Source organism: Gekko japonicus, unplaced genomic scaffold, assembly GCF_001447785.1.
Source record: "Gekko japonicus isolate JY-2015 unplaced genomic scaffold, Gekko_japonicus_V1.1 scaffold1460, whole genome shotgun sequence".
NCBI classification, from domain to species: Eukaryota; Metazoa; Chordata; class Lepidosauria; order Squamata; family Gekkonidae; genus Gekko; species Gekko japonicus.
In genome coordinates, this window is record NW_015177057.1 from 465,113 (window position 1) to 484,645 (window position 19,533).

At 42.7% G+C, this 19,533-nt stretch overlaps 1 protein-coding gene across 1 annotated transcript in view; it reads right to left on the reverse strand.

The window, feature by feature from the left end:
• The window catches only part of HLTF (helicase-like transcription factor), a 46,871-nt gene extending 31,937 nt beyond the window's left edge, over window positions 1–14,934 (reverse strand). The window contains exons 1-12 of the mRNA XM_015428155.1: window positions 14,743–14,934; window positions 13,833–13,999; window positions 10,338–10,471; window positions 9,190–9,287; window positions 8,068–8,142; window positions 7,344–7,535; window positions 7,169–7,261; window positions 6,075–6,108; window positions 4,775–4,841; window positions 4,104–4,180; window positions 1,136–1,180; window positions 678–738 (exon numbers count right to left, since the gene is read on the reverse strand). Of these exons, the coding sequence (XP_015283641.1) occupies window positions 678–738; window positions 1,136–1,180; window positions 4,104–4,180; window positions 4,775–4,841; window positions 6,075–6,108; window positions 7,169–7,261; window positions 7,344–7,535; window positions 8,068–8,142; window positions 9,190–9,287; window positions 10,338–10,471; window positions 13,833–13,999; window positions 14,743–14,841 (1,142 nt within the window). The 5' untranslated portion in view covers window positions 14,842–14,934. The remainder of the gene's footprint in view (window positions 1–677; window positions 739–1,135; window positions 1,181–4,103; window positions 4,181–4,774; window positions 4,842–6,074; window positions 6,109–7,168; window positions 7,262–7,343; window positions 7,536–8,067; window positions 8,143–9,189; window positions 9,288–10,337; window positions 10,472–13,832; window positions 14,000–14,742) is intronic.
• Between the last annotated feature and the right edge of the window lie 4,599 nt (window positions 14,935–19,533).

Genomic DNA, 19,533 nt, shown 5'->3' on the forward strand with positions numbered 1-19,533 from the left:
AAGAGTGGGCTGGAGAAAATGAGACATCCTCCACAAGTCTGCAGGTCCCCCATTGTATTATTTTAATTGTAAGTTGCCTCAAGCAGGACTCTGAAATGGCAGCATGGAATAGAAACATTCTAAACAAATAAATGTAATAAAAATACACAAAATACCTCAAAGCCACATACTAGTAACTAGTAATTTAAACTGACAAGTTCATTTGTACAGCCTATAAACTGCAGAAATCTTTATAAGTTCCCCAACCATCAGTTTGGGGCCCCACTGAGTAACTAGTTATAGCCTTCACATTTGGGAGTGCCTCCTTTTCATTTTACTATGAACACTGATTCTTCTCAAAATTCTGTGTCTTTCTTTTTGAAACAGGGTGATAAAGGAGGGGAGAGGAGAGATTCATAAACAGTCTGGTGATTGTGGGAAAATGGTGCTATGTAAAAGAAAAGGGCAGATTTTAAAGAACACAAACAAGTTCTTGGACAAGTATAAAAGTGCTTTTAAGAAAATGGCCAGGTTAATTTTCAAGCACAAAACCTTTGTCATGATATCTGTCATTTTATAACAAATGGACACAGTCTTCCCTTATTTCAGGTTAGGTTAACTATAATATTATAACTGTTTTTCCCATATCTATTTTATTCAAAGGCCCATGTGTAAGTAGAACATTTTCATATTCCTACCTTTTGGGACAGGATGACTGAGGCAGAACATTTTCTTCCTTCATATCTGAAACACTGGATGCTTAGGAAGAAGTATGCAACAAAAAAGTCAAACTTTTAAAGGTAACTATACTTTAAAAAAAATTCTCAAAATTAGCTGCTACAAGTGGAGGAACAGTAAGGACTTTTGGTGAAATCTCATTCTCTCTACCCACACACATACACCTACCTGTTTTCTCTTTCTCTTCCCCTAGCAGGCCCCACAGCCCCTCCCTTCTTTCCCTCTCTCTCTCCCTCTACCTACAGCTGCCACTCCTTTCCACACCCCTTAGTAGCCTCCTCTTTTCTTCTCTCCCACCCACTTGATTTTGTCTGTTCCCTGCCACCACTCTTCTTACTCTCCTTTCCCCCCTTTTCCTGCTTCCTTCCCTCCCTAATATAAACCCACTAAGGCCGATACGAGTTTCCAAATATCATACCTTTTCTCCTTTTACTTGATCCTGGCAGGGTTTTTTGGGCTTTGGCTGGTAAAACAGGGAAAATGTCAAAGAGTGAGTAACAGAGCAAGTCGGGGGGATGCACAAAAGTGCTCAGAGAGCCAACTGATCTTTAAAATGGTGTATCTCTGAGATACGCTGGTGTAAGGGCCATAGGCCCCCAGGGCCAATCCATAGCTCACGGGTGCTGGTGCAGCCCCATGGTGGCTCCCCATCGGTGCAACAGAGGCATAGGCCCCTGAACCAGCATGGTTGTGGATGGTTTTAATAGCATGGCTGGAGTTAGCTGGGCTACCTGAGCCCTTTCAGCCTGGGAACGCCCCCTGTCAGAGGCAGACAGTTATGCCAACAAAAAACATGGCATAGCCCATAGGTACCAAATGAGCTAAAAAATCAAGTGCCCCCCATTGCAGCCATGCCTATTAGGCTCAGAGGAGTTCAGGAGACCTACTACAGGCACAACCAATCACCTCCCTCCCCAGGGGCAGCCAAGTCCCCTCCTCAGTACCCAACCGTGCTTCCCCACTCTACAAACACCTCAGCAAGGACATCTTACAACTCAGAAGGTGTGCCACACAGAACTCCATCTCAGAGCTCCCTGCTATACAGACTTAGAGCAAGCAGTGAGGCAATTTGGTGATGGGAAAAGCACAGAGGGGGTACTTAGCACTACAAGATGAACACTTAGCGCTAACACCCAGGATCAGAGCCTTGAGCAGCAGTTGCAGGTGCTACTGTGGGTGGATCGCAAGCACTTGAGCACTTCAACACAGGACGGGTGGTGAGTATAATTCAGATAGCACCATCATGTGCCTCAAGGCGGGGGGGCTGTTCATGGTGAAGCCCCCCCCCCAATAGGGCTGCATTTGCAGGCCCTGACAGGGTGACGCATCCATGGCTGAACCCAGCATAGCACTCGTGCCCCATTGCCATGGCTTGCTTTCCTGCAGGTGAAGATTCAACAAGGAGACCTCTGGACGTGGCTAGTCCTGCCTCCCCCCCACCCACCCAACACACTCTGCTCAGTCTGCTGTCCCAGCCCTCCTCTTGGAGTGGAGCATTGTACCCAGCCAGCCCTTCCAACTCCAACCCGTTTAGATGTATGCTGTGCCAGAGGATCCTCAGACTTCCAGGGAGGTAGCAAATGGAGTCTTCAGACCTTGCCATGATTTGCAGTTCAAAGAAGTCTGTGTTGTGCCATGACTGTGGTTCTGTTTGGTTCTGACTGCATGACAGGAGCTCCACGCCCCTCCCTGCCCACCCCAGCTGTTACTTCCCCGCCCAAGAGGGAAGGCTCTTGGCCACCTGGGATGGCTGCAGATGGTTGTGCAGGTGCCACTGGTCACAGCCACCTGCCAAACATAGCAGGGCCCAGCAAAACCTCCAAGGCTGACCTAAAACCAGGTTCCTCACTTCACAGGCTGCTGTGTGAAGGGGGGATGGGCCAGAGGGTGGTCCAGGTGAATGAGCCAGCTTGGTGTGGTGGTTAGAGTTCGAGACTAGGATCTGTGAGATGTAGACTCCAATCCCCACTTGGGCCATGGAAGCTAGCTGGGTAGCCTTGGGCCAGATGCACACTCTCAGCCTAGGTTGTTGTAAGCATAAAACATAAAAGAGGAGAACAATGTAAGCTACTTGGCATCCCCATGGGGGAGAATGAATAGAGTGAATGAATTAAATTCATACCTGTGTGTCTGCGGGGGGGGGGCTGGGGAGGGGGCCAATACAGCAGGCAGACTAAATTTCTTTGGAGGGGGGGTGGGAGGGGCAGTGGTAGGGGAGGCAGGCATCTGATTCGGGATGCTGTAGCAAGGGAGCTGGAGCCCTTGCTGGGGCCCTGGGGTGGCAACTGAGCAGCAGTAGCTAGAGTCCTACCACGAGGGAGGGATGTTTTCTCCTGGCTGCATCTTTGGCGGCAGCTGGCAGGCACCTGGAGGAGCTGCTGATGTCACAAGGGACACTGGGGCGAGCCACGAATGCATCGAGAGAGAATGTACCAAAACAACGGACAGGATTGCCCATTGGGAACAATAGGAGAAGCTGGAATGCCCATTAGAAATGCCAAATGACTTGCATGGGTTCCACTGCAATACACTACTCCACACGAAAGTAATGATGAATGCAGAACGGATTTCGAATGACAGTCTCTGGGCACTGATTGCCCTGGGAGTGGAATGACAGTGCCCAGGGTGGAATGACGGTCATTCCAGTCCCAGGCCACTTCTGCTCCACTGGGGAAGCAACTGGGGGATCTCAGGGCAGTGCTGCATGCCACCCCATCTGAGCCACCCCAGTGGCCCCCTCTCCTGCAGGGGTGGCCAGGGGGATGGTGTGGGAGTGCCCTTAGCAACATGGCCAGGTTGCTGGGAAGCACGCTTGCCAGTGAGCAGAGGACACCCACAAATGCACAGGATAGCAACAACAACCCCACTTCCCCTTCTGCCCTTTGGGGTCCCTGTGCTGTGTGGGGACACTGAGGCAGCTGTGGATGCCCATGGGCCAGACAGCTCAAACCCTCTCCCCACTGTCAGGTGCTCGGGACTGCTGACAGGAGTTGGTCCTTTTAAAGGGGTGGGGGTGCTGCTAACAATGAGCAAAATTCCTGTTGTCTGCTCCTCCTCAACGCTGCCTGTGATGTACACTGGACTCTGCCCCCTTTGCCACATCACCCCTGATTGGTTCTGGCTGCCCTGTCCATCACAGCACCACTGCCTCCATGCAGTGCCTCCGCTGACCGCAGCGGTGTGGTTGCTATGGACCTGATTACTCAGAAAACACAGCAAACGGACCGAATTTTTCTGTTGGCCACCACATAACCTATCCCCATAGAAAATTGACTAGCAGTGTTGTAGTTATGCTGCAACTGGCCACCACAGCTCAGGCGCGGCAGAGGATTGCCCTGCCCATGAATGAAGAAACTAAGTATCAATGCCAGTATAACATATCTTACTGTTTGCTTTTTGTGTTATCTTCTCATCAGGCTCCGAGTCACTACTGATTGTATACGTGGGCGTCTTTTCTCCACCTCTAACACATTCAGAAAGAAAAAAATTGTAAATATAGTTAGTACTCCAAAGCCACATACTAGTACCTAGTAATTTAGACAAACAAGTTTATTTGCATGGTCAGCACACAGGAACATTTACAACAAGCTTACCAATCACTAGCTGGGGCCAGAATACCCCATTAAAGTAACTGGCTCTCATCTGCACATTTGGAAGAGCCTTCTATTGGTTTTATTATGAAAAGTGGTTCTTGTTAATATTCCATGGTGACTTCCTTTTTGAAACAGGGTTGGAAGGGGAGGGGAGAGATTCACAAACAGTCTGATGATAGTGTGAAAATAGTGCAACTTAACAGAAGAAAGCAAGTTTTGAAGAGTATAAAGCAAATTCTTAGAGGAGCATAAAAGTGCTCTTTAGAATGTAATCAGGTTAATTTTCTAAGTATGATCATTCTCTTTATCATTTTATGATATTTATCATTTTACAACAAGCCAAAAGTCTTCCCTTATTTGCAAGTTGTTGTGGGAATTATAATACTTAAATTCCCCCCCCACACACACACACATTTATTTTATTCAAAGGCCCATGGGCAAATAGAACTTTTTCAGATCCCTACCTTTTTGGACGGGATGACTGAGGCAGAACAGAATCATTTTCTTCCTTTGTATCTGAAGCACGAGGTGCTTTAAAAGAATTATGCAACAACAAGGAAAAAAAGTCACAAACTATTTGAAGGAAACAATATTTTATATCAGGGGTCCCAACCAACACGGTGTCTGTGTGCACCATGGCCCCCACCAACACCTTTCCTGGTGCTCACCAAGTGTTTTTAGAAAGTGGGTGGGGCCAGGTGGGGCTTTTGCCTAGCAGGGCTTCTGATTGGCCATTGAAAATGTGATTGGCTGTGCAGATTTTTTTTAAAAAGCATTGCTCTGGCAGCAGTTACCACCTCAACACAAAGATCTTTGCTGCATGACTGAAGATTAATGTGTAAACAAGAAAATATTTTTAAACAATATGTTCATTTAAAAAGCCATCAAGTTAAGCAAAGCTCCTGCCTGAAATGTTGAATTGCTACTAGAATTATGCATAACCTCCCTACCTGACATTTTATGGTTGTCTCTAACATTCTCATGGCAGCTATTTCATTGTTGTGCCTACCACCCCATGTCAGAATTCCAAAGGCGCCCACAGGCTCAAAAAGGTTAGGGACCCCTGCCTTACATAAATTAGAAATTCCCAAAATTAAGTACTACAATTGGGGACCCACAAGGATTCAGGAGGCATCTCATTCTGCTCCTGACATTCTACCCCCCCCCAAATATTTCTTCTTTATCCCTCCCAGGCAGGCCCCCTTTCCCTTCTTCTTCCTCTCCTTCCTCCTTCCCACTCCCTAGCAGCCTTTCTACTTTTCTTCTCTCCCACCCACTTAACCACCTTTTCCAGTTCTCTCCTCTTTCACTTTCTCCTTCTTTCCACCTTTTCCTGATTCATTCCCACTCTTCTTTCTTTTATCTTTTTCCAGTGACTTTCCCCCACCCCTAATTTGGCTAACAGAAACCAAGGCTCAGTAAGATTGCTGTGGCTGCACAGCAATCACAATCATGGACATTAAGATCTCAGAACTTAGTCTTGAAATTTCAGCAGTACTCATATCTTAAATCTACAGATGCTGCTTCTGTTTTTAAGAGGGGGGTTAACCCCCTATTATAGGCGGGGTTAACTCCAATACATTTTGTTGGTTTCTAGATTTCAGATTTTTCTGCACCATGGGTCTTCCAGGAGGTTGACAGGGGGAAACATCTGTGTCCCTGATCTCACAATAAGGTCAGAATTAAATATAGTGATTTGACAAGGCAGACTTAAAACACATTATATGTTTTCTAAGGAAATAGTACAAATTTCAAACAAATTACCTTTTAAGTCAGTTTTCACAGTAGAAACACATTTCTAAAAAAAAAAAACACACACACACTCTTAATTTTTTTAAAAAAAATTCCTCCCATCACCATTACTTAGAAAATTTTTATGCTGCCTCTCCAAGGAACTGCCCAAGTCAGTTTACAAAATAAACCATAATAAAAATAAAATAACACCACATAATAACTAAAATACAGCACTAAAAATACAGACAGAGCACATGAGAGCTTAAAATAACAATTTTCAGACTAAAGGCACACTAAGATTATGTTAAAAGATCGGCCCCTTGATTAAAAGCCTGGGTGAAGACAGATGTTTTCGCCTGGCACCCAAAAGAGAACAATGTAGGCAGCTGGTGAGTTTCAAGGGGAATGGCATTCCATAACTGATGAGCCACTACTGGAAAAGCCCTGCCTCTGGTTGCTACCCACCTCTCTTCTGAAAGTGGGGGCACAAACAGCAGGACTTGTGAGACAGACTTTAACTAGTGGGCTGGGCAATATGGGAGAAGGCGGTCCTTCAAGTACCATGATCACAAGCCATTTAGGACTTTAAAGTGAAGACCATTTAAAGTGAAGAACCAGCACTTTGAATTGTGCCTGGAAACAAATGCACAACCAATGCAAATCTTTAAGCACTGTGGTGATATACAATTCCTGTACCCTCCCCCTGATAGTAGCCTGGCATTTTGAACCAATTGAGGTTTCTGGTCCGTTTTCAAAGCCAGCCATATTTAAGTGCCCACACAACCGTGATCTAACCTGGAGGTAATTGAGGCATGAATCACCATGGGTAGATCACACTTTTTGAGGAATGGCTACAGCTGGTGTATCAGCCGCATCTGATAAAAGATGGTACATGCCTCAGAGACCTTGGACCTCCAGTTGTGTAAACCAGGATCAGGCAATACCCGCATACTATAAGCCTGTTCCATCAGGGGAGTGCCAGCCCTTCAAGGACAGGCTGACTTCTCAGTCTCTGAGCAGCTGTATCACTGAGTAACAGCACCTCAGTCTTGTCTGGACTGAGCTTTAGCAAGAAAACTGTCCTGACATTAACTGATATGAGATCAAGAATACGTGTATCTCACCTCGTTCAACTGATCACTTTTCTTTTCAAGAGGAAGAGGTTTGCCACCATGAAAATTGGTAAGAATGACTGCGATAGTGGTAAGCGTTTTACCCTGAGAAATGCAAGCATAGTGGAACTCAGTATTTTTATCACAAGTCAACCATGCCACTTCCCTGTGTAACATATATCATTACCAGTCCCATATCATCTGCCAATATTCCTCCAAGAACATTTTCAGGTCGCTTTTTTTCAGCAAAGTTTGTAATCGTATTGTAGAAGTAGTTCTCCCTCTCTTCCCAAAATGGAGGCAACTCCTTATTGTTCTCACGTGAAATCATCCACGCTAAAGCCTGCTTCTGATGTGGAAGTAATGACGTTAAAACAGCCTGGGGAAAAATTAAGATGATTACATTATATACTTCATATGAAAGCCATGATAAGTAAAAGTTGTTTGTTTATTTATTTCTGCCTTTATTTTCTAGTACTGCACAGCTAAAGGTAAAGGTTCCCTTGCTCAAAAGCCAGTCGAGTCCGAGTCTAGGGTTGCGGTGCTCATCTCCGTTTCAAAGCCAAAGAGCCAGTGCTGTCCGAAGACATTTCCGTGGTCATGTGGCCGGCATGACTAAACATCAAGGCGCACGGAACGCTGTTACCTTCCCACCGAAGTGGTCCCTATTTATCTACTTGCAATTTCTTGCTTTCGAACTGCTAGGTTGGCAGGAGCTGGAACTAGAGACGGGAGCTCACTCCGTCTTGCGGCACCCGGGTCTTGAACTGCTGAACTACTGACCTTCCACAGCCTGCAGTTCAGTGTCTTAACCACTTGAGCCACCGCAGCTATCCTTATATTTAATGTCCTTCAGGATACTTTTTTTTACCAAGAATATAAACTAATATGCTATATTCAAAAGAATGTACCTCTGCTGCTTCCATTTCACATGTTTTATCATCTTCTTTCAGATCTTCAAACAGTTTGTCAAACTCAGTCTTCAGCTACAACAGAAGATCAACAAAATAAGTTATTTTAAAAGAATAGGTAAGGAGTATCAAGTGGCAATGACTAATATAAAACAGATGCTTTAAAATAAATCCTGAGGTTATAAAATAAGAAAGTGACCATATCTAAGCCCTAGGCCTTTGGAAGAAATTTAGGCTTACCAAGGTCCGGCAGGGGAATAGTATTTCTTGGCAGGAGCCTTGCCGCGGGGACGGCTCCACGCGCTGCACCCGCCGTCGCCAGGATGTGACGCTCCGCGTTGCTCTGGCAATGGGGCTGTTTGGAGTCCCGTTGCCAGAGCGACGCGGAGCGTCACATCCTGGCGACGGCGGGGGCAGCGCGTGGAGCCGTCCCCGCGGCAAGGCTCCTGCCAAGAAAAACGATTCCCCCGCCGGACCTTGGTAAGCCTAAAGAAATTACACATGCAATTACTCAACGAGCAATTCTGTGAGTCACTGATAAATTGCCATAGTTAAGGCAAAAATTTTTTTTAATGAAAGTAGTTCCTCCCTTGATTTTATTTCAAAGAGAGACGTTAACAAGCCCATGGTTTTGCTTGCAATTGACATATCAGTTCCACACCCTAACGTCAAACAATACAGTTCTTACATTCCTCATACAGAATTGTTCCCTGCAAGCTGACAATATGCATGGAAAATCTGCTATATGGGAATATCATTGGAATAGATAGACCCACATCTGACTAAACATGGATGAAAGGCAACCAGGAACTACAAAGTTCCTGCCCGATTCAAACACACTTGACAGAACTAAGAATCTGACAGCGGTCCTTGTCTTTTTATTACCTCACCACCACTGAAGCAAGGATTTAAATGGTAGGTTAACATGACTGTTTTACTGTCACAATACGACAAAGCAAAGAAAACTGTTTTTAAGACTGGGGCATTTTGTTTTTGATCTCTAAAGAAGAGACAAAGATAAACAGATATTGAGCTTCTATGAACTGATTTTAGTACTTAAAAATGAATTTAAGCCTTTAAAATTTCAACACATTCTTGGGGAAAAAAGAACATGATTTATACCTGTTCAGTGGTCATTTGTACAGCAGCATGACCTGGAGCACTGTAACTTGTTCCAGCTCTTCCTGATGTCCCACTATGTCCAAAACCCAAGCCTAAGGCTGTAATTCGAAAGGGGAGGGGGAAAAAGACTACTTAATATCTGCAATGCCCACTTCCCAGCACTAAGTAAGAAACTTATCTCCATTTATATAGTTACATAATGTAAAATAAGCTGTGTTCAATCCAATACACAAATTTATATAATGTAAAATATACTGTGCTTGAGCACCTTCCATAGGAGGAAAGGCTGAAGAGTCTGAGACTTCCCAGTTTAGAAAAGAAATGACCACAGGGGGACATGATCTATAAAATTATGCATGAGGTAATTAATAATTATTATCATTTGGCATTGAGTGTTGTATCGCCAGGAGATCCCTAAAATTGTCTGTCAGCCTTAAGTTCTAACTCTTTTAGCATTATGCACCACCTGGTGGCGAGCTAAACTTATTTGGGGGGGCTGAGAGAGCTCTGAGAGCTGTGACTGACCCAAGGTCACCCAGATGGCTTCATGTGGAGGAGTGCGGAATCAAACCCAGTTCTCCAGATTAGATTCCATCACTCTTAACCACTACACCACACTGGCTCTCTTATGCACAAGGCAGAGAGAGTTGACAAAGGAAACTTTTTCTCCCTCTCCCAAAATACTAGAACTCGAGAGCATCCAATGAAGCTGATGGGCAGCAGATCCCGGATGGACGAAATAAATATTTCTTTAGGCAGCAGTGATTAAAATGTGGAATTTACTGCCAGAGAATGTAATGATGGCCACAGGTGTAGACAACTTTAATCAACAGACTCATGGAGAATACATCCATCAGTTGCTACTAACCATGGTGACTGAGGGGAACCTCTACATTCAGAGGCAGTAAACCTCTGGATCTCAGTGCCTGGAGGCAACATCGGGGTAAAGGCTTGGCCTCTATGCCGTTGTCATACCTCCAGAGGAACTGGTTGGCCACTGTCTGAGACAGGACACTGGACTAGACGGACCACTGGTCTGATCCAGCAGGGCTCTTCTTATGTTCTTAAAAGAAAATCAACCTCTTTGTGCTTTAGCTTGATTAAATGCATTTCTACTGATCTCGCACACAAAATAAACTGTAACTTACATTTTCCTGGAGGAGCCAACTTAAAGTTATACACATTCAGATGCTTTAGAACCACATCCTTGTTCTCTGGTTTCCCCCAAAAACTCAGCTGTACTGGCATAGTGAAAGCATTATTTGCTCCAAAAGGAACAACACTAGACAAAGAAGAAAAATGAACACTTATAAATCATAAAAATAAGTTCTATCTAGACTATGCCAATAAAGAAAGTATATAAGGAACCATAAAAGGCATTTGGTGGATAAGAAAAAGGACATTACGGAACAAAAGATATTTTGAAAATGGAAAGAGTAAAAAAATAAGCTGTTCCTACTGACACATAAGTGTAAGCAGATTTGATCGCTGTAATGTACAGTTCTATCATTAATATACTTTAAAAAGGCAAATACTCTAAGGTATTTTCCACATGGGGACAGGTAAGTATGGTTTTCTTGCTGCTGCTGTAGCTGCTGATACAGCACAGTGGCAACAGGGCTTTCATAAGGCATGTTTCCCTGCCCTAGTCACTTGGCAGCAGCCATTCTCCCACTTCCATGCCACCAGGATTTTTTCCATTTTTAGGAAATTAGCAATGTAATGTTATGAATGTGTGTCAATAACTTTGGTTCACTCAAAATGGAGTTTGCTGTAAAAAGTCTGGTTCAGTCTGGCTGCGGCCTGCTCTTGTTAAAAATGTTGACTTTATGTCTCCTTCGTTTCATACAACTGTGCTGGGGAGAGCGAACATCCTTGCACCTGTAAGATAACATGCTCCCTCTATGGCCTTGGCTTCCCTCGTTAACATTCCAAACCAATTAAGTCCTGTGGGATGGGACTGGTGCTGTAAAACTGCAGATCACGTCACCTGCTCTTCTGACATTACCAGAGACCAATCAGAGACCAATGAACTCATTCTTTCCTTGATTGGCCTTCTTGTATCTGGAAGACTTTGCTTGAACCCTAATTGGTGCACAGGCCTAGCAACCACTTGGGCTTCAACAAATAAATAACCTGCTTTAACATCCGTTCGGAGGGCATGATGGTGTTGCACGTGAAGCTGACATGTAACTTGGTTCTGCTCACCTTTCAGTCATCTTGGAAGCTCTGACTCCTGAAGCCAACCAGCCTGGCATTTGGGACACTGGAGACAGAGTACATTTGGACCCAGAACTAAATGGGTAACATCTTGTCTTTGAGAACCAAGGTTCTGTAAGTTTGTTAAACTCTAGTTTTCTTGTTTTTCCTCACAGTACTATTTTAAGTAATTTTGCACCTTTTATTAAATACTCTGCGCACTTAAATAAATATATATTTTATTTACCAACCTGGTTTCTGTCTCCACTGCTGCAATAAGTTATCTGGTTCCACCCCCCCCACCCCCCCCCGTAACTGTAGCTAGCCAGCCTCATGGCGAAAAGAATCTCCAGCCCGGGTTGGACAGGAGGGAGGCTCTCTTCGACAATGCATAAGAGGTTCTCCAAATTCCCAAGCTTTCATTTTTTGAAAAAGTAAATCTCTGTCTCCTTTTCTTGCTGTGATATGCCTTTCCTCTTATAGGCTAGAAAATTATTTTTGTTAACAAAAGCTGAGAATTCAGTGGGCCTAGTACACATATTGTTATGTTATTATTGTAGATTTAAAAACAAAAACAACCCCGCCAGCAGCAGGAGGTAGAAATGGCTGCTGTGGGGAAAATGACTGCCATGTAAGCCGAACAAGGAAGATTCTAACTTTCTGCCATGTGATAGCCATCCCAGCTTTGCTGTGATCTTTCCCAAAAACTTTAGAGTAAAGCAGGTTTGGGAAAGACCAGGGGAAAGCCATAGAAACCCTGGGAGGTATACAAATGCATCACAATACTGTGGGGAAGCAGGAAAACAAAGAAGTTTCCCAACAACACTGAACCCAAAATAGATAAACCATGCAGAAACAGTCTAAATTCTTTATAAATTCTAAGAAAATTGCTCCAGTACCTAGTCTTAACTCTCCAATGCAACATTAAATGACAGAAACTGTAAACTATCTTAAATCTCTGTACAAGCATTCTTGATTCCCAGACTGAACAATCAGCTCAATGTGGCTGGTTCAGTAAAGTTTTACACTCAACTTGGCTCATTTGCATATTTGTACACTTTACTTTTGTACAGAGCTATTGTGCAGCCTCATTTGAAACACTGTGCACAGTTATGGTTGCCGTATTTCAAAAAGGATATTGCAGAGTTGGAAGCGTATAAGGGAGGGCTACCAAAATGATTAAGGGTAGGAGCACCTTTCCTACAAGGCAAGGCTAGAAAGCCTGATTATTTTCAATCTAGAAAAACAACAGTGAGGGGTAAACATAATAGAGGTTTATAAAATTATACATAGGTTGGAAAAAGCGGAGAGAGGTAGCTTTTTCTCCCTCTCCCATAATACTAAAACTCAAAAGCATCCAAATAGGTTTAGGACAAACAAGAAGAAATTCTTATTTACTCAGGTAAAAGTAAAGGTTCCCTTGCTCAAAAGCCAGTCAAATCCGACTCTAGGGTTGCGGTGCTCATCTCCGTTTCAAAGCTGAAGAGCCAGCGCTGTCCGAAGACGTCTCCGTGGTCATGTGGCCGGCATGACTAAACACCAAGGCGTACGGAACGCTGTTACCTTCCCACCGAAGTGGTCCCTATTTATCTACTTGCAATTTCTTGCTTTCGAACTGCTAGGTTGGCAGGAGCTGGAACTAGAGACGGGAGCTCACTCCGTCATGCGGCAACTCGGGTCTCGAACTGCTGAACTACCGACCTTCCACAGCCTGCAGTTCAGCGTCTTAACCACTTGAGCCACCGCAGCAACAAGTACTTAAAAACTGTGGAATTCACTGCCAATGGAGGTAGTGATGGCCATGAGCATAGCTTTATAAGGAGGTTAGACAAATTCATGGAAGAGAGGTCATGCAATAGCTACTAGCCATGGTGACTAAAAGGAGCCTCCATATAGAGACAGCAAACCCATGAATACCAGTACTGGGATGCAGCAACAGGGGAGGGCCTTGGCCTCTATGTCATGTTTGTCTGGCCCGCCAGGGCAACTGGTTGGCCACTGTGTGAAACAGTATGCTGGACTAGATGGACCAGTAGTCTGATTCAGCAAGCTCTACTTACACACTATTACCACAGAACTTATTTTTAAGCCTCCGGTGCATACTAGTAGGCTTTTACCGTAACTACAGTTTATATAATACAGGTTCAGTTTTTACAACTGTGACTACATCCTTATACTGTAGTTTACAAATTTCACATCCTGATTTGAAATTAAGTCCGCAATCCTATGGTCACTTTCTGAGGGGAAAGCCACATTGAATAGCATGGGACTTACTTCAGAGTAGACCTGCTTAGGATTGTTGCCTTAACCTAGTAGCACAATTTCTAAAAAGAATTAAAAACAAACTTATTCCGAGAGTTATTGTTAAGTTGCTATTCAAGGACAATTTGACAAGGGGAAAACACAGTACAACATTAGCTTAAAAAGGAAAAAAAACACCTTACCCTTCTATTAGTGCTAATTTGCTGTCCATGATGTATGCCAGACACGCAGCCAGTTCTTTTTTAATGTGGCCAACCTGCTCTCCGTTCACATTGTTCACTTTTATAGCATTCACGTCGTATCGGTTGTTGGGCTCTCGCTGAAGCGCCACCATTTCATTATTATTGACCTGTACAAACAGCCAAATTTGCCTACTGAGGCATACTAAGCACACCATAGAATATTCAGCATCTACCTGCATATTATTCCAAAGACATTTTTAACAAAAAACTTAGTTCATACTACACTTTTATGCTTTCAATGCAAATATTAAACACAAGGGATAGGTAATAAAGTTATTCTCCTCTAGATGTTCACAAAGGAGCTGGCTCTTATAAAATACTGCAAGACCTATCCTCAGATGAAAGCCAGAGTTCAAGTGAATGTAGAAACAGTTCCATTCTACTCTGAGATAAATGCAAAAGCCCAAGATAAAATATAGGAGCATTGTCCTTTTCCTCTCTGGAATCCCTCCTAGCTGAGGGGTTTGGGGGTCCTTTTTGTTGTGGAGACAAGCTAACAGACCCTGGGGCTAAGTACAGAAACTAGGAATTGGTTCTGAAGCCTCCCCCATCCGCAGTCCCCAAGCAGCCCTGCATTTTAAGACTCAGGTCCACCACCATCTCGCGCAGTATGGCAATATTTCCAATAAAGGAATTCCTGTCTAAAATTTGGAACCTCACATTGTTCGTGTTTACATTTGACTTCAATGGAAAACACTCAGATTATTTAAATGTTGATAGCAACTGCTGATATACCTTAAACTGCTTATTAGCAGGGTTACAACATTCTCAGTTATCTAGAATATTTATATCAAAAGCAATGCTTTTGTTTTTCAATCTAGTTCTCCATGCCACCATTTCTTGTACTTACCACCCCTGCATAGTAGCGCAATCCAACCACAGTGCCACGCAAAGTTCCATATAAGACACCCGAATCTATATCTTCATCTGTCATTGCAATGCCACCCATCTCCAACAAGTCCTCTATGCCAGATTTCAATTCACGAGTAAACGGGTTGTATAGACTATCTCCGTAAAAAGTAGGATCCCAGTCCAAGGAAAAGTCTCTGCAGAAGAAAATGTTACAAAAGGGGGGAAAAACACTTCAGTTAAAACTTTGACCTTTTTTACTTTCAAGAGCAAGTATTATATCATTTTATTCACCATTTTCTTTCTATTGATTCTTAAGCAGTTTAGTTCCTACCGCATGCAAAAAACCCAGACTCTCCATCATCAAATATTGGGAAAGGGGTGAACTTTTAACAAATCTGAAAGGGCAATTTAAGTCTTGATAACAAACCTAAGAGACTTGTGGTACAAACCTGAGCAGAGTAACTCCTGTCTAAATCCACAGATTTCGACTGGCTTAGACTAGAATAACTCTGCATAGGATTGTACTGCACAAATCCTAACCATCTGACAAGATTTAAAGCGATTCTACATGCAAGTGTCAGTGAGGATTTCAAGAAACTAACACACATATATTCACATCAGTGATGTTGAAAAAAACCTGCACAGCTGTGGTATAACACAGCACAGTCTTTTCTACTTCTGCATTTCATAGAAGTGGTTTTGGACTTATCCCATCCTATCCATGGATACAGTGAAGCTAAAAATATGCTCCTTGTACTTTGAAGAGCTCAGAGTAAGAATTGAGGACATCATTAGATGATCTGGAAGGTGGACTGGGAGCAACAGGAAAGCAATCCATTATTTAAAAATGCTAAATTCAACATGACCAACACCTACCTCCTCTGAACACAACAGAGGAGTGAGGAAAGAATTACTCTAACAGACCCAAGAACAAACATGTAAGCTGGATTTCTGCCTGTGCTGGTTTTTCTTTTATTTCTTTTAAACATTTATAAATCACCTTTCCATCCTCCTTAGGATCCCCAAGACAAAGAAAAATAAAAACTTTTAAAAAACATTACACACACATGTATATATTAAAAGCAATTAAAACAACACACACACAAGGTAGCTGATGATATTTTTGTGGGTATTTTTTTGTGGGATATTTAAACAGATATTTTTGTGGGTTCAACATATGGAGACAATGTAGAAATTACTCGCAAAATAACTGTAAATTCAGCCCCCAATAGGCCACATGATTTGGAAACAGAAAAGATTTAATGTGTGTGAACATTCACCCATGAAAGGGCAATCCCACAGTTCTTACTGGAAAGAGGGGGAAGGATAGCATTTGTTCAGTTGCTTTCCCCAAAGACTAAGACTGTACATGAACGAATTTCACCAGAGTATCGTAGGTAGAGTTAAGTGAGCAAGGATTTAAGTGAGCAAATGCCATCTCTGGTACACAGGGAAATTTGTACAGTTCACTATACTTCATTATTCAGTGCAACAAACAGCACTAGTGTGAAAAACTGCACAGCTAAAAATTTAAGACAGTATAGCACAAAATCCATACTTGCATTACACAAAGGGATGCAGTGAGCTGCAGACTACAGAAGTACACACTCAAGTAACTTGCTCTGTCAAAGCTAGCTTCAACAAACACAAATTGAAATGCATTTCAAAAAAGGGACCGTGCATCAGTTCACAGTTTGACCAACATGCAAACAGCTACAGGATACCTTAGAACACAAGTCATGCAAAGAAACTTTAGCATGGATAGTTACAACTGACTCAGATAAGATTCCAGAAAGCAGACAGCACCTTGTGGAGCACATAGAGCCACTAACAAAAAGAGTCAGTCATGGAAGCTTAGTGGAGAAGTGGGGAAGGGAGCAAGAGACAACTACAGAGACAAATATTCCTACTGACTATCCTACCAGTAGTGTTTACATGCATTGCCAACCCTAAACCTTGTTGCCTGAACCCCAGACTTGCTTTTGATCTTTCTCTCTAGACTACATTGCCTGACCCTAGACTTCTTTAGATTGTGACTCTAAGACCCGAATGCTGAACCCTGCCTCTCAGGTCCCATTGCTGTTGTTGCCCAGATTCTCCGTCTCCAGCCTGGTGAGTAGGACAGAGATTTGATCAGTAGGAATATAGAGACCAAAGTCTGTGACAGGTGTTTTGACTGCATGGAAACTTGCCTACTGGTATGAAAGCTATGGATATCATGCACCATTCAATGTATTGTGCTACTTGGACAAAAATAATTGCTGCGTTCCTTACTACATCATAACCTAAAACGTCTTACTGCCGAAGTTCTTCAGGCACAAACCAACTTAAGAAATGGGAAAGGCTTAGGTCCTGTAGAACTTTGGAAAGAAGATATGGGATTCTGCCCTGGAGCAGCATAAGATCAAGTATTGTGACGTATTCAGTAAACAACATTTTTAAAGTACCCCATGTTAATTTTATGCCCCAACAGCAACAAATTCCTGAGCAGAAATATTTGATTAGGAAAATGTGTGATTTAACTGTTGAACTTATTAGAACGTAAAGCTTTGTAGATTTTTAAATCAGAATAATATATACAAAGATACAGCATGCATTTCCCACCCCTGCTTAAGTTTCTACAATGCTGTTAAATGTGCCTTCATTCTCATATTATTGCTGGCATACATTTATCCACAATACTATCCAGAGATTTCTTTCCTTCTGTGATTTTACAATAACGATGTCACACAGTATAGGCATTATGAGTATGCTCAGAGTACCTCAAATTGGTAAAAAGCTAACAGCTCTTATGCCAGCATTTCCTTCTTTTAAAATACCAGAAACCCACAGGTTCAAAAAAAGGGGGGGGCAGGGGGAATCACTGTGATATACCATGTCTACCGCTTGAACTTATGAACCAGCAATAAGGAAATTGACAGATTGATTTCTTTAAAATCTGCGCTGCAAATGGGGTTCAATGTGGCCAAGTACAAAGTGATGCACAAAATCCTAACTATAAATACATATTGATGGGATACGAACTGGCAGAGACTGACCAAGAGAGAGATCTTGGAGTCGTAGTAGATAACTCACAGAAAATGTTGAGACAGTGTGCCACTGCAATAAAAAAGGCCAATGCTATGCTCAGGATTATTAGGAAGGGAATTGAAAACAAATCAGCCAGTATCATAATGCCCCCATATAAATCTATGGTGCGACCTCACTTGGGAGTACTGTGTACAGTTCTGGTCACCACACCTCAAAAAGGATATTATAGCATTGGAAAAAGTGCAGAAATGATAAAAAGGTTGGAACATTTTCCCTATGAAGAATGGTTAAAACTCTTGAGGCTCTTTAGCTTGGAGAAACAACAGCTGAGGGGTGACATGATCGAGGTTTACAAAATTATGCATGAGATAGAGCAGGTAGAGAAGTACTTTTCTCCCTTTCTCACAATGCAAGAACTCGTGGGCACTCAATGAAATTACTGTGCAGTCAGGTTAGAACAGATAAAAGGGAGTACTTCTTCACCTAAAGTGTGATTAATGCATGGAATTAACTCCTACAGGAGGTGGGGGGGGGGGCTACAAGCATGGATGGCTTCAAGAGGGAACTGGATAAACATATGGAGCAGAGGTCCATCAGTGGCTATTAGCCACAAGGTGTAGATAGGAACTCTCTGTCTGGGGCAAGTGATGTTCTGTATTCTTGGTGCTTGGGGGGGGGGCAACAGTGGGAGGGCTTCTAGTGTCCTGGCCCCACTGATGGACCTCCTGATGCAGGGGTGAAAACTAGTCAGAGGGTCAAAAATACTGATTTTACTGACCAAAATTCTAAAAAAACTGACCAAATACTGAACAATTTAATGTCAGCCTATTGATAAGCTAGTGTTTTAAAAGTAAAACTAGGACTTCATTAAAAATTATTATTATCTGCCCTCCACCATCCCCATAACCAGTGCCATAGTCAGATGTGATCCAGATAAAAGGATCGCATACCTTTTTATTGAATTTGTTTAAATGAAGAAAGGACAATGTTTTCATTATTAAACAAAATGTAAGGCAAAAAAAGATTCACTTTTAAAAATAATCGCATACTGTAGATAATAAAACAGCAAAACATATTAACCAACTCACATAAAGTAACCATTATGACAACAAAACATAATTACTGTAAGACTTGTCTTTGCTTTTACTTTATCTTTGATTTTTTGATTAAAAAAAGGAGTTAACGAACACTTTAGTTTCTCAACAGTTTTCTGCACTGCATCCACAAGCATTTTTTTCTTGTCCTCTTTTCTTCCACTGCTTTCTCCACTCCTTCTAGCATGAGCTGTGCTGTGTTGAATCCCACCATACCCTTTTTCTCAGTAGCCTCCTTTACACGTTTGGTCGCATCATTTAGCAATGTTCAAGCAATCATCCTCTTCTCATTCTGTTGTCTCAGCTTTTTCAGTTTTGCTTCCTTCTCTCGTATACTATCCTTTTCACTGTCTATCTTCTTAAACCCTTCTAACTCCTCTGCCTTTCCCCCTTCTTTCTTTTCTTTTTGCTCCTCTTTAATGACACACTGTTCATCACAATATTGCTTGTAATGAACATGAACTGCTCTTGCCATCTGTAAAAGCTCCTGTGTGATATTAACATGGTTTACATTGTTTTCATATACATGATATACCATTTCTTTGATTAGGTGGGCATTCAAAGTTCTCTCTGACATCCTGGCCCTTTCATTGGTCAAAATGTGTCCAGTTTTTGAAAAACCACTTTCTATGTTCCTACTATCATGCAATAATGATAATGCTGCT